General features: G+C 39.2%; 1 protein-coding gene across 13 annotated transcripts in view; it reads right to left on the reverse strand.

Annotated features, from left to right (window-relative positions):
- Positions 1-6,092: 6,092 nt before the first annotated feature.
- The window catches only part of LOC100748494 (serine/threonine-protein kinase tricorner), a 40,464-nt gene continuing 31,962 nt past the window's right edge, over positions 6,093-14,594 (reverse strand). For 9 of the 13 annotated variants that reach the window (XM_012387981.3, XM_012387983.3, XM_024368999.2 and 6 more), the window contains 9 exons: positions 9,440-9,516; positions 8,931-9,164; positions 8,575-8,782; positions 8,164-8,281; positions 7,936-8,075; positions 7,651-7,851; positions 7,376-7,528; positions 7,119-7,277; positions 6,093-6,977 (listed from right to left, as the gene is read on the reverse strand). In XM_012387981.3, the coding sequence (XP_012243404.1) occupies positions 6,862-6,977; positions 7,119-7,277; positions 7,376-7,528; positions 7,651-7,851; positions 7,936-8,075; positions 8,164-8,281; positions 8,575-8,782; positions 8,931-9,164; positions 9,440-9,516 (1,406 nt within the window). In that variant the 3' untranslated portion in view covers positions 6,093-6,861. Of the gene's footprint in view, positions 6,978-7,118; positions 7,278-7,375; positions 7,529-7,650; positions 7,852-7,935; positions 8,076-8,163; positions 8,282-8,574; positions 8,783-8,930; positions 9,165-9,439; positions 9,517-10,185; positions 10,374-11,925; positions 12,050-14,594 lie in introns of those variants that run through there. The other 4 variants (XM_012387984.3, XM_003491079.4, XM_024369000.2 and 1 more) reach the window with 3 other exon arrangements.

Consider the following 14,594-nt stretch of genomic DNA (forward strand, 5'->3'; position numbering starts at 1 on the left):
TGTCTTGCGCAAAATCGTATAAATAATCCCGGTTAAGCAAGTAAATGCGTTGCTGGTTGAATAAAAAATTTAATTATCCCTGCGAGCAGAAGGCCAACCATTTACGAGACGTTAACGGACTAAATTGAAGTATTTTTTACGTTTTCCCGTATACAGTACGTAAATACGTAAGGTTTTACCGTTCCGTTTAAGCGCTCGCTTATGGATTCAAGGATCAACTTTTTTGAACATCGATTTCATTCGCGGTTCCTTCCATTCTCCTTTCCTTCGCACATAGCCGTACGAACTTTCTCGCCATGGAACAATCCTCGAAGGGATGAACGCCACGATAACGTTTTCCTCGTGACGAAGGAATAAAAACGTTTGTTCTAGTATGCAAACCGGATAGACTGCGTGGTGCCTGTGAAAAATCAGCAATCGGAATACGTTCGGCAATTGGTCGCCGTTGGATCGATCTAAGATAATTTGAGAGACAATTCGGAAGAAGAAAGAACGTCGAAACAAAGATACGGATCTAGAAAAGCAACGATAAACGATCTGAAAAGCGCGAATGCTCGGTCGAGTCGGTACACGCGATTCAATAAAATAACCAATGGCTAAAATAAAAAACAATTTATTAACGACAATATCTATAATTACACTGTAATATATCGCGCATGAGAAGCGGTATTCCGCTTCGTACGTCGCCTCTATTTGCCCGTTTCTGTTTGCAAAACTGCTCCGTGTCAAACCCTCGATCAAATCGCGCAAACTTACCGTTGTAACAAACGAAAACGTTCGACCGGCTCTGCGACTTCGAGTTCGTGTTCGTCTTATTCGTTCGAACGCAGACGTGGTGGAAAATCAATCGGGGCGATCGTGAATGCAAACGAGGACGCGAATGGAAATCACACGGTAAAAACTAACGATAGGACGAAACACTCCTCGGTCATCGCCTTGCGTCCTGTCTTATTTAATTATTTATTTTTCATGCGCAATAATAGTATAGAGCGATTTACTTCGTATCACCTGTATCGATACATCACGGTGGTTTGGAATATCGAGTCGGATAGCTGCGATGATGTCTCTAACGCGAGAACGTCGCCAGGAAAGAGACAGCGAGTCGAATAAAAGTTCCGATGCGAAAAGTACAATGTTGCAACGATTGTTGCGATTCCGACGATGCAGTGCGTGATTTGACGCGTTCACAGCCGTTGACGTAAAATTACGTCATGTGTAATATAGGTATGTAATATAAATAATAAACATTCTATTTAGACGAATTTTACCTCTTTTAATATTTTTTTTTTCAAGCTATCTTATCGATATCAAGCCCTTATTTATTTTAACGTGTAAAACTACCGAAGCAGAAAAAATGTAAATATTCTTCTCTACTGCAACGTCCTTTCTTTCTTTCCTCTACGTTAGCCGGACATAACACATTCCCGTATATATGTATATATATATATATATATATATATGTATGTATACTTTGAGAAATTCGACTGGAAATATTTTTCATTCGACTTGGTGACAACGACATTCGAAAATAAATTTTATGATACAAGGCTGCTGCAACTAGATTTACACACACCTACCTCTTTCAACGCGGTTTTCGATTTTTCACGCGTGAATTTCAACAAAATCGTTAGACGAAAAAGACGATGATCGATCGCAAGCCGTAAGATATCGCGTACGATCGAAATTACTATACAATCGGAAACGATAAAGCAAAACGCATCCAAGAGAAAGTCACAGCGCCAAGGATTTCGCGTAATCGTTCGTTTCGTCTAATCGAATATTCTGAATAATTCTTTCGCTGAAAAGATTTCACGAGATTTGAAGTATTGTGAAAATGATTACTTTATTTATTGACACCTAACCTATTAGGAATATAAGACGGCAATTATCGACACACGCGAAGCTGACTCGATCGATCAAACAAACGAGGATACATCGGCGTAAAGAGAAATAGAGATTTGCGACGAGAAGAGTGGATTCGTCTGGAAATATGGATCGTTCGATTACAAAACTTGAAAGCTACACAAACGTGGCATTCGATCGAGACCAGACAGTTTTCAAATATCGCTGAATTCGCTAATTTACTTGCATTTCGTATCATGCGTGTAATTTGTCACGTGACGAATCTTTCGTCGACGAATTCTCTGTCAATCGTTTTTCGATAGGACGCCGAGTGTCGATGCATCGGAACGTTATGCGAACCCTGGCAAACTTACTTCTTATCGATTCAATGGAGTGCGATCAAACGAAAATAAAAACAGCAACGGAGTAACAGATAGCTCTAGTTTGGACAAAGTACGATCTACGCTCAAACGTTTGAAAACAGCCATTTCCTTATCTCATTTTCCATTTAAAACGACAGAAGTTTAACGCGAAACGTTGTATGCGTAACTTATTGTACCGAAATGAATCGCGCACGTGATACTAACGTGGAACGCGTCTGAAAACACTCGACAGAATCGGTGTTGCCGTTGCTTAAAAGCCATGTTCCTAAGCAAATAGGTACAATGATATTTATACGATACGCTCGACGGCCAATCGACCATGTATCAAATATACGTGTACGATAGTATCGGTAATATTCTTGTTCGGAAAAGAAAAGGCAAAGTAGTTGCTTGTATCGATTTTTTCAAATTAATCGACGTTACGAGATCGCTTCAAACGGATCGTCCAATTGTACGCATCGACTAATTGCGAACTTTAAACTTCTCGGCTAATTTAGCGTTCCTTCGTGTAATTATTATTATAATTATTATTATTATTATTATTGTTATTGTATTATTGTTATTATTATTATTAAAAATGGTTGCACGCAAACTACAGCGATACGAGAGACAATTAATTAAATCATCTGTCCAAGTCGAAATGCAATGTTGCAATATACTTCGATGAAATATTACTTGATTTTTTTATTCGACACACAATTCGACCAACGCTACGACTCGAATGCTTCGTAATATTTACAACATTCACCGACGAAAATTATCATATAATCTATTGGAGTTTCCTTTGAGGTACGTTCACAAAAAATCGTTATTACAAGTAATCGTCGCACAAGTATGTAAGCATACGTGACGTCACCTTCGGTTAACTTTCAATCGCAAACGCTTCTTTTTTCGAGTCGATGTGTTTTCATAATATTCATCTAAATTTCACAGATTACACAATTTTCCAACCTATTTACGGCGTTAACGCGCACGTATTCTTGTTTGCTCAGGGCATCAAACATTTGCTGCATCGAAGGCATCTCGTGGCTATTGTTTTATTTTATTTAACACTCTTTTCAAAATAAATAAATCGCGATTACTTGGTTCGTTTACTCAGTAGCATTGGACGCCAGAGTATCTCTATCGGTGTCAGAGTATCTGAACTCGACAGCAACAACCGTCTCTCTCCCTCCTCTCATCCCTTCTGTATCTCGTTCTATTCTTTACTCTTCTACAGTTTTCCTTCCCTACTAGTTCTTCGATTCTCCTATCCTCCGATGATTCCCAAGTTCCTAGCCACCGTTTCTTTCACACGATTCGCGCGCGCGCGCATACACACGAATACGACGCATCCTCTATATTACACTTGCACACCTTCTTCACCTTCTGTTCTTTGTTTTCGTTTCTACCGGTGCAAAAAATAGTGTTGCTATTATACTTTTTACTTGGTGTTTCCTGCATTTAAAAACTGTCGCACTTCATAAATCTAAGCACTCTGTATCGTAAAGTTATACATCGAAGTGTGTTCATTTCGTATGACGTAAGGCTACTCGCGCTTCGAGCATCAGAGCGTGGAGCACCGACCGTGCACCTTATCAACGTTCAGTTAAGAAGCAATTGTACGGAGAATCGTGGCATCCTCGTTCACAGAATCGAAGGTAAAACACCTTTGAGATACAACGATGATCGTTTTACCCAACCTTTTTTCTAGCTCGTAATCCGTTTCTAGACACGACACTCGCACGAATGAAATACTTGCTTCGCATGACGCGAAGCGTTACGATCGTTTCGCGCTCCACACTCGTACGCTGGAGGTGTTCGCCGACAAAGACACACGAAACTAACGCCTCGTAAACACATACATATACGTGCAGCAACATCGCGTTGCGTGAATTTCGTTAACGGATATACGCCGGATCGTACTAGGAAGGAGCGGATAACTTTGATACAAGTACTATCAGCCGGTACGCGATACGTCTCGAGCGTGCGCACATACGTAGGTACTTTCGTACGTTACCACCTTAAGGTTATTTATTTAGAAGTTTTCTATCTTATTTATCATTAGTACTATTACTAACGCGGTGCCCTGGCTGTCGGTAAACTACATAATGTATAGCTATACTTATATAGCTAAATAAATTAAATATATGCATATAGCTATATTTGAAATGAAACTACATTCATCGACTGAGATTGTGTTATGCACCATGCACGTGGTTCTTTTCCCCTCCGTGTGCAACAGATTTTGCATAATCCAATCGCTAGTGCTACATACTCGGGCACCAACCTCTCAAACGACATTACGATCCAGTTCGATAGCAAATGCAAATTAATTAACGATTACTCGAGCGAATCGGAAGTAAACGTTATTCCTTGTTTAAAATTCAATGTAAAATGGAAATGGATAACAAAAAAAAAAAAAAAAAAAAAAAAAAAAAAAAAAAAAAAAAAAAAAAAAAAAAAAAAAAAAAAAAAAAAAAAAAAAAAAAAAAAAAAAAAAAAAAAAAAAAAAAAAAAAAAAAAAAAAAAAAAAAAAAAAAAAAAAAAAAAAAAAAAAAAAAAAAAAAAAAAAAAAAAAAAAAAAAAAAAAAAAAAAAAAAAAAAAAAAAAAAAAAAAAAAAAAAAAAAAAAAAAAAAAAAAAAAAAAAAAAAAAAAAAAAAAAAAAAAAAAAAAAAAAAAAAAAAAAAAAAAAAAAAAAAAAAAAAAAAAAAAAAAAAAAAAAAAAAAAAAAAAAAAAAAAAAAAAAAAAAAAAAAAAAAAAAAAAAAAAAAAAAAAAAAAAAAAAAAAAAAAAAAAAAAAAAAAAAAAAAAAAAAAAAAAAAAAAAAAAAAAAAAAAAAAAAAAAAAAAAAAAAAAAAAAAAAAAAAAAAAAAAAAAAAAAAAAAAAAAAAAAAAAAAAATAGGCAAAAAAGAAAAAGAGAGAAAGAGAGAAAAGGATGACCGCGGAAACCTGGCACATCCTTGTGTAATTGTTTCCATTTCAATCAATGTAAAATTACTATAAAAGATATATGTATGTACATCGATCACTAAATTACATCAATTAGCGTTTCCTTTCTCTTGTTCCATTACTAACTATGGTTTACCCAGCGTCGCCTTCTGTAGTTTTTGGGTTGGGCTGCGCGTGTGTATACGTGTTAGGAACCTTAATAAGGCAACGAAGGAGCCCTGAATTTTACGAATGTATCCGTTATTTTCCGTTTTTACATTGTTTAAGCTGCTTTTAAAGCTTTACAATTTTCATAATGCTCAGGCACGAACAAAACCGTTTGTTAATTTTCTCTAAGAAAGAGACCCGGTACCTTGTATGATTCTCCTTCTGTATGCCCTTTATTCTCTATACATCGTAATTCTTCTCTTATCCAATTAGTTAATTAACTGCAATACATTTTATTTAATGATACATCATATGTTGATACAAAAAACTACAAAGCACAAAAATTACGCAAAAGCTTGTGCCACGATACCTACACATTGTAATTGGATTATTCCAAATTACAGCATTTCATAGCGAAAATATACAATTACATGTAAATAACAAATTAAAAAATGTTCGTCGTACACCGATACAAATTTCCGAATATTCGTGCGAGATGCTATTGATCGATATAAAATCTGAACTATCTAACAAAATCTACGAGATTAAACACATGATCGATCCTGTTGAATATTTCACCAATTGTTTTTCGTGCAATTCCTGCACACCATTCAGACAAAAGCTCTCAAAAAATATATAAATATAAAATACCTTTTTTATACCAACGAATATTTAAAGTTTTTGAACGAAACGTATGCATAATCGAACAGAATACAACATTCGTAAAGTTCAGTAATCATTAACAGACAAAACGGCAATTTTTGTACAAAACTTTTAAACAATATTATATCACAGTACTAGCTATAAATACAACGTTTAAAAGAGAGCTGAAAACGAGAGCTAAAGCAGTGCTTCGTTAGACAGAGAAAAGACATCGACCGAAACCCTATACAAAGATTATACACATTCTGCGAGAATCACGGGGGACCGAGGCTCCATCTTTACTCCTACCATTAATGTTTTTACTATAAAAAGAAAGATAGAGAAAGAGAGGAGGGAGGAAGGGAGAGAAAGAGATCTTATTATGCTACGCATCGAAGATCGGATGGAAACAGTATTCACGATAGAACGAAAAACAAACGTGTTTTATAATTGCGACATCGCTAAAAACGTTACAGTGCGCATGAAAATATTTCGGTTCTTCCTTATCACATGTGCAACGATTTTTGCACCTGCTCGTCTCCGGAATATTTATCACTTCGTTCTTTTTTTTTTGTCCTTTGTCCTAAAACAACACGACTTTTTTTTATCGTCTTTGTCATGTTCTTCCTTGTCCTTTTACCTCTTCTTTCTTTTCTTCTTCTTCTTCTTTCGCATTTTCATACGATAACGCGTATCTATGTACGTACGTCGTGACTATTTCTCATCACGTATGTACATGTAAAAGCGTCTGACTGCCGATGATTGACTGGACCGTATTCAGAAGATAAAACGAATCAACCATCCGTTCGAGATGCCGTTGATGACATCGGAGGGTACGGGTTATGTACCAAGGCCGGAATTCCAGTTGCGTCAGGCTGCTGACTGGTCGAAACCGAGCAAGAAATAGAGTGTTGCTATTTCTTGGTTGGCGTGCCCCGTTGCGTCAAACCTTCGAATCGTTTGAACGTGTAATTAATGAATACCCAGTCCTTGTATATTACCTCCCCATCTTGAGGCATTGGCGCGGATGCTGTAATCGGCGAAAAAAAAAAAAAATAGATGGAGAAAATTACATTCGAATTTACGTTACCGGCTAAGTAATCGTACCGCTCTTTACTTCCTCCTGGAATTGGAACAATAGTACGTCGTCATAAATGTTTAGTATACTTACGTATCTCCAATTTCACGTCGGGAAATTCGTCGAAATTGGAAGTATCGTCGATAGAACGTACTTCGACTGGAATTGCTGCTGGCCTTTCTCTGATATGTTCCCAATCGACGCCACGGAAGAAAGGGGCCAGTTTAAGTTCTTCTATACCTCTTTGCGCACCTATGGGTCGTTTTAGAAGAAGGATCGTATGAGTCGTTCAACTACTACATAGCGAAGGTATTTTATCGACGTTTGAACATAGTATATCAAATATTAACCTAATCTTCTATCGGCTTCGCAACAAAACCTGATTATGGTATCTTTAGCTTCCTCGCTAATGGGAACTTCTGGCGGAAAAACCAAGGTTTCCCTCCAATTCATAACCTTCCGGTAAGTTTCTTGGGGATTTTCACTGCAGAATGGAGGATATCCTGAAGCAAAGATAAAAGTTATCGACAAAATTCTGTAGAAAACATGGAAAACAAGCGGTATACGCGTTCTTCTGGCTAAAATCGGGAATATCGTGCATTTACTGGAGCAGAAACTTCAGTACCTATGAGCATCTCGTACATGATAACTCCCAAGGACCAACAGTCACAAGCAGGTCCATAACCTGTTTGTAAAAATACTTCCGGAGCTATGTAATCGGGTGTTCCTACTGTACTATAAGCCAAAGCTCTCCTATTTCTTTTCCAGCTCTCTGCTCTTCTTTTACTATCCATCGCGCCACCGCTTCCGCTTCCGCACGATGTCACTGTAACAAAACGGTTAAACGGTGGTACTTTGAATAAGAAGAATAAGAATAAGAAGAAAAGGAAAGGTAGAAAAAGAGGCGTACTGAAATCCGAAGGCTTCGCTTGACTGAGATCTCTGTAGAAATCGGTTCTATGGGACTTTTTCAGACCCGTACATAATCCAAAATCAGAGAGTTTTATATGACCTCGTGCGTCCAATAACAGATTGTCCGGTTTGATATCTCTGTAAAAAGTGATATTATACCGGTAAGTCTCCAGGTACATCGCTTCGAATCGTTACTTCCATTAGTTTTCGTAACTCTGCATTTTACCTATGAATAAATCCCAGTTTATGTATAGAGTCGATCGCTAACGCTGTCTCCGAAATATAAAATTGCGTGCACTCTTCGGAAAGCGTATCTTTCTTCATCAGCAACGTCATCATGTCACCTACAAGAACACGCGTATTTCGATGATTTTGTATAAATCATATAAATATACCTAATAAATATACTTTCATATAAATATACGTGACAAGGTGCAACGATCGGGACACTAGTTGTAATTTAACGTAAAGTAGGAAATGGTTGCGAATATTTGTCGTAATCGAATTATGTAATGAAATCAAGGAGCGTGTACGTGTACGTTTTGTAGCAATAATTTGCAAGAAAGAGAAGGCAACGAACAAATAACGAGTAAAAGTGTACACTAGCGCGAGAGCTATAATTGAAATGAAAGCTTACCGCCTGGAAGAAACTCCATGATTAAATACAAATTTATAGGATCTTGAAAGCTATAATACATTTTTACGACCCATTGATGATCCGCTTCCACCAGGACGTCTCTTTCCGCCCTGACGTGCGCCACTTGCTCTTTTTCCAGCATGTCGGCTTTTCTTAAAATTTTCATCGCATATACGTGTCCGGTATCCTTCTTTTGCACGAGTCGTACCTATTCGATACACAACGACAACAAGATTACAGAGATTATCTTTAAAAATCGTTGGCATTCTACGCGTTTCTTTTAGAGAGTAACAGTTTTTCGATCACGGTAACATTTCAATTAATTTATCATCCAGCTTTCTGCAACGCAAATTTACCTCTCCGAAAGCACCTCTGCCGATAACTTTGAGAGGCTCGAAATCTTCGACGCCAAGTCGGGAACGTTTCAAACGAAGAAATTCAGTTTCTTTCTGAGCATGCTGCAACCGTTTCTCCTGCTTCTGTTGTTCCGACAGACCCTCGTCTTTCAACGATTCCTCTAATTTCGCGAGCCTTTGCTTTCGCTCGATGTGCTGAGCTATCAGATTACTGTAGTAATTCTCCAACGTTACCTAAAGCCAAAAACACATAAATGTCGATAGAAAAAGCAAACTATCCACGTACGTACGTACATGGTTCGCATGTATCGAAAAATGGGTTAAACAATCTCTTACTAGGGCAATGTAAATGAAAATGCCACGGCTAGCGTGCGTTTTTCGTACAGATATCTGTACGCATCGTTCAAACGTTAATTTACAACCGTTTGAAATTTACTACGCAAAGATAAGAAATACGACGAATGAAAAACGAAAAGCGAGATTGTCAGTGAGAGAAAGAAAGAAATTACCTTGGCCTTTGTAGCTTTGTCCAATGTATGGCCGCTGAAACGGATCGTGCTCTCTGTGGCCGCCATCTCCAGCACCCCTGTAATACATGCAAAAGGAGGTCACTGAGTGGCGCACACCGATCTCCAGAAGCGAGGTCTCGTGCCGTGACAATGACACAAATCCTTTCGCACCGAAATCCTTCGATCTAGTTAAAAACGGTAATGCGAAGGGACCAACGACCGAAATTTCAAAATTTCCTCCATTTATCGCACGATCGTCGGTCGTTGTCTCGTAAGATATCTTCCCAAAAGTTTATTTATAGAGCTACATCGAAAGGCGCTGTAGTCTGGAATCGATACGATTGACGGATATCAGTAAAGAGACACGTAGGAATAATCGGTTCGTCCACCGTGCGTCGAATATCGGCCGTCTCGAAAGCAACACGAACGTTCTCTCGCGTAGAGCAAAAGTTGACTAGCCTTGGAGTTTATTAAATAATGGCTGCGGTGAATGATCGTGCAACGTTCGGTCGAGACAGTGTTTGCGTACTGCAGTCACGGAATCGAAAATCTGTTTCTCAGCGGATAGCGCGACATCGCTATGTCGCCTAATTCTAACAGCGATATCGAAGAAGCTGAGAAATGCCGAGTAACTTGGCGCGTTAAAAGGTTCGAACGTCGAGTCGGGGGAACTGGCCGCGGTACTTGAAACAACGTTGATACGTTTTCGTTCTTCGTTTCACTCGACCAAGTGGTTTATACTTACTGGGAGAACAACGTCGCTGCTCCCTTACGATTCCGCGAATACGAGGACCATTTTACCGGAGATACGAGAACGAACACAGACGCGGAGATACGAATACGAAATCGAATCGAAGAAATATATGTGCCGAGATATAGCGAAGAGATCGAACGGCACGATTCGCCAGCTTCGCGTACGTCTCCGGTACACTCGTCCTCAAGGTATATTTCGCGATTCGATCCTCGCACAACTAGGGAGTAGGTACAATGACGTCACGCGCTGATTACATTACGGTCTGCAAGGCCGCATTAAACTATTCTAGAAGCCATACTTTGCGCGTCTCTTGCGTTCAGTCTGCAAATAAAGGGTAACATAAGACACGCGAACAACGTTCTTCTTGCGCCGTTCTCTACGCTACCCGGCTCTTCGTTCCGACTTTTGTAATTAATCTCGTGTTCTCTCGCCGCTTGGAATACTAAGAAAATCTTTCGATCGCCGAGACTGTCTCACTCGTCTTATCTTCGATAATTCTTCTTTAAAATCCGATAAAATTACGACTCGTTTCGACGATATTTGAAACAATTTCGAAAATCACTGGATACATTTATCGCGATACGACGCGGAGAACGATTACGATCGATTGTAAGATGCGGATCAAAGATACGCAACGTCGTCGATCGTACGGCTTCTCTTCGACACTGGTTGCGTAAAACGCGTACCGTCAGTGTTTTCGTTACTAGCCGGTCTTCTCTGTTCTTTCGGCGTTGCGCGATCGAAGAGTTCGCGACTATTTTGATAAGGGTAATTTCGTCTCCTTCTTTCGCCAAAATCGTTCGTGACATCGAGACGACCTTACTGCTGCGAAATAGCGATCGAGCAACGTAGATATCATTGAGAATCGAACTGACTCGAACCGCTGAATTGGAAACGGCAAACGGCACGATGATAAATAACCTGTGCACTGATAAATAATACAATAGATTCGCGGACAAACGCCGACGTTTCAAAAACTTTCGAGGGAAAGCGTTTCCCGTTTCGATCGCTGCACGGACGATACTTAATACTCGTTAACGTTAAGAAACTATCGTACGAGAAACCGCGATGTAACGAATAAACAGGCACATTGCCAAAATGAATCGTAAAAGGCAACAGAATAGAGCATAGAGTAAAACTATCGGAACTTTGGATATTACGTGCACAACGTCGTTGAACTTCGGTTAGAAATCGTGTGAAAGCGAGAACGTTGATTGCATCTTGCTATAACGACCTTCGATCGAGTCGAATGTAGTTTTAACTATCAGCAACGCCACTAACTATATATGTAGATACATTCACGTTTTTAGCTATGTACTTTGCCATATTTCTTTACATTGTATCGAGTACTGTGCGCGAAACGCGTATGGAAGCGTGACGTTGTAATCCTATAAGGAAACCGATAAAAATATGAATTAATTACTTATTTCCTTGCTAAACTGTCCTTTCCCTATCTCGTACGTCGATGATTCTTTCGCAAATTGAACGATCGTCGAAACGGCCTTCTACTTTACAACAACGTTTAATCAGGGAATCAAAGCTTTCGAATTTTTGCTAGTCGAAGGCTTACGACGACTAAAGCCCCTGATATCACGCGCGCGAAGAAGTTACGAGGCAGAAATTATGGTGGTGTACGTGGCACACGGCGAGTTATCGACAAATATCGCCGGCATTATCGAATAAAGTTAACGTATCGTCGCAGATGCTCTTACGTTTAGACCGTGCCACTTACTCTCGGAAACGCGCGTGCACGTATCAACAAAACGCTGTCTCACTAATAGCCGAGATGTTCTGCCTGGTCTTCTTTCCTTTCGAATTTCTTCCGTATCGCGATACACCATCGAAATTCCATTCTTTGGAAATTGGGTTAGAATCGATCTTCCGTTTACAGTTCGATAAAACGAAATGTTACGCGTAGAACACAAATTGGAGAGTATTTTTATAGAAAGTATCGACGACGGAACGCAACATCTCGAAACATCTCGCAACAAGCGTACGAGTGTGCGCGTGATACGAGAAACTGGACGTGTTCGAGTAAGAACATCGAGTAACGCTGCGAGCCGTCTACCGCATTACCGCAAGTTGGCGTAAGTGGGCGAGCATCGAGGTTTTTCGACCGGAAACGCTTGCCAAAGCATTTCGGATAAAAATCTAAAAATTTCCTCGTGACTTTGCCTTTGAGGCATAACGCTTTCACGAATAGGGTTAAACAATTCTAACAGCCGTGACGATTGTTTTTAACGCCATTTTCGGAAATTGATCGACGAACGAACGATGTCGTCGAACGAATTATCTTCATTCGAAAGTAACAACGACTATAACGTTAACGACGAGGATTGAATCTGATCGACGCTGATCGACTATCGCGGATAAAGAGAAACCGTTTAGAGGTAGGAAGCGAAACGCAGGTGAGATAATACGCAAGAATAAGCGTAAGTTTATTCAGCCTCAAGGGCTATTGTAATATTCGTTCGATGTCGTAATATTTAACTTGAAATTACTCTGAAGTTGCTTTGAACATCAAGTTCGTCTTTTGTTCGCGAATCGCAGATGTATCGATCGCAGCGATCAAACTCGAGAAAGGCAGAGAGAAAAGAGAAAGGGGAAAGGAATGCGCGTTTTGTATTGCTACGCGTCCATAATTACTCGGAGCGTTTATTATATTTTTATCCAGTTCTAACGATAATTCGCGTAAACTACGGCGGAAAAAGGGAAACATGGGAAAACGGGACAACCAAGAAAAAAGCGCTATGTCGGGGAACGGTGAAGGACTAAAGATTAGCTGTATATATGTGTCGCGTGCACATACGTATCACGCGTTACGCTACGAACATACCAACTATCGAGAGCATGAGTCACGTATGCGTAGGCGTCGATGGTAATGGTGCTTATCGTCGTCAGCACTTTTAAAGATTATTTACATTCGACGACCGTGTAAATAACGAAGGCGATCGAGCACCTTCTTCCTTAGCGCACACGTACGCTACTATGGCGAGTAATTGCGGAAAACCGATTTCTTTTTACGTGATCGACGGTTACGGCGTTCAAACGGCATGCATTTTCAAACACCTCACGTTTTCGCGACGGTGAACGAACGGGTAATGCCCGCCATAAAAATCCTGTGTAGATATTCTTCGAGACACTTGCAATTCCGATCATTCCTCTTTGCAAGATGCTACGAAAATTATCTATGTCGATACGCGCGATTCTATACGCTGATCACTGACGCGTACGATACTTTACTTTCGTCTCTTCTGTTCAACGCCGTCAGAATTCGTGTTTTTCCTTCTCCTTTCTTCCAAACTCTCTTTTATCTTCGCGATTTGCTCCGAACTAGCCGCTCCATGTTTTCTACCTAGTGATATTTTCTTCCTATCCATTTTCATTTTTTTTCCATTTCGTCGCTACCGACACTCGCCGATTCAAACCTTTTTCATAATTCATCGTCATTTTCTCTGTTCTCGATTCCTAAGACCCGATTCGAATTATCTTTTACTCTTTATACTTTTCGTTTGAAACTTCTTTCCTTTTTATTTTCTTCCGCTATCTTCAAAGACGAAACTTCGCAGTAAGAAAAACATTCTCACGATGGTTGATCGTACTTTCTCATCGAGCGATGTGAAGTTTCGTAAAACGAAGCGCGTTAATTGCGTGGAAAGGCCGTATAATTTTAACCAACGATAATTCCCTGTAAATATACAATTACGAATATCTGCTAAGAGATAAAAGCGCCGCTATAATTTATTCGCTATGATTGGTTTGAAAGACCAAGGAATGTTCGCGACCGACGTCACAGTTATATACAACGAATCTAAAAAGCAGTAGCAGTACCTAAATTTATCTCGAGGATACACGCGGCGACCGCTCGGTGCAGCATTGATCGATACTTTGCTACTAAATTCGACAAGATTTCGTTGAAGATTTCTTTTTCGATACCGCTTCATGCGCTCCAAAAAATATCTCCAAATATAACGCGTATACAACTAACGTAGAAACATAGAAAAAGATTAACAAGAAACGTCGTTATTAAATTTAATTCGACGTTTATTCGTAACGATTCCGTCGATTTTCTACATAGAATCGTTCAGCGATCGATACGATTATACGTACGTACGTATGTATACAGGGTGGTTGGTAACCGGTGGTACAAGCGGAAAGGGGGTGATTCTACGCGAAAAAAGAAGTGGAAAATATAGAATAAATTAGAATAAATTAGAATAAATTAGAACGAGACGTGATAAAGTGCACGCGTACCGAGCAAAAATTCAAAGTCGATTTTCTCGAAAACAAAGCCTCGAACGAAAAATTTTTATTCTATATTTTCGACTTCTTTTTTCGCATAGAATCACCCTCTTTCCGCTTGTATCACCAGTTACCAACCACTCTGTATAAAAATATATA

The sequence above is a fragment of the Bombus impatiens genome, unplaced genomic scaffold (assembly GCF_000188095.3).
Source record: "Bombus impatiens unplaced genomic scaffold, BIMP_2.2 scf_0504, whole genome shotgun sequence".
Lineage (NCBI taxonomy): Eukaryota > Metazoa > Arthropoda > Insecta > Hymenoptera > Apidae > Bombus > Bombus impatiens.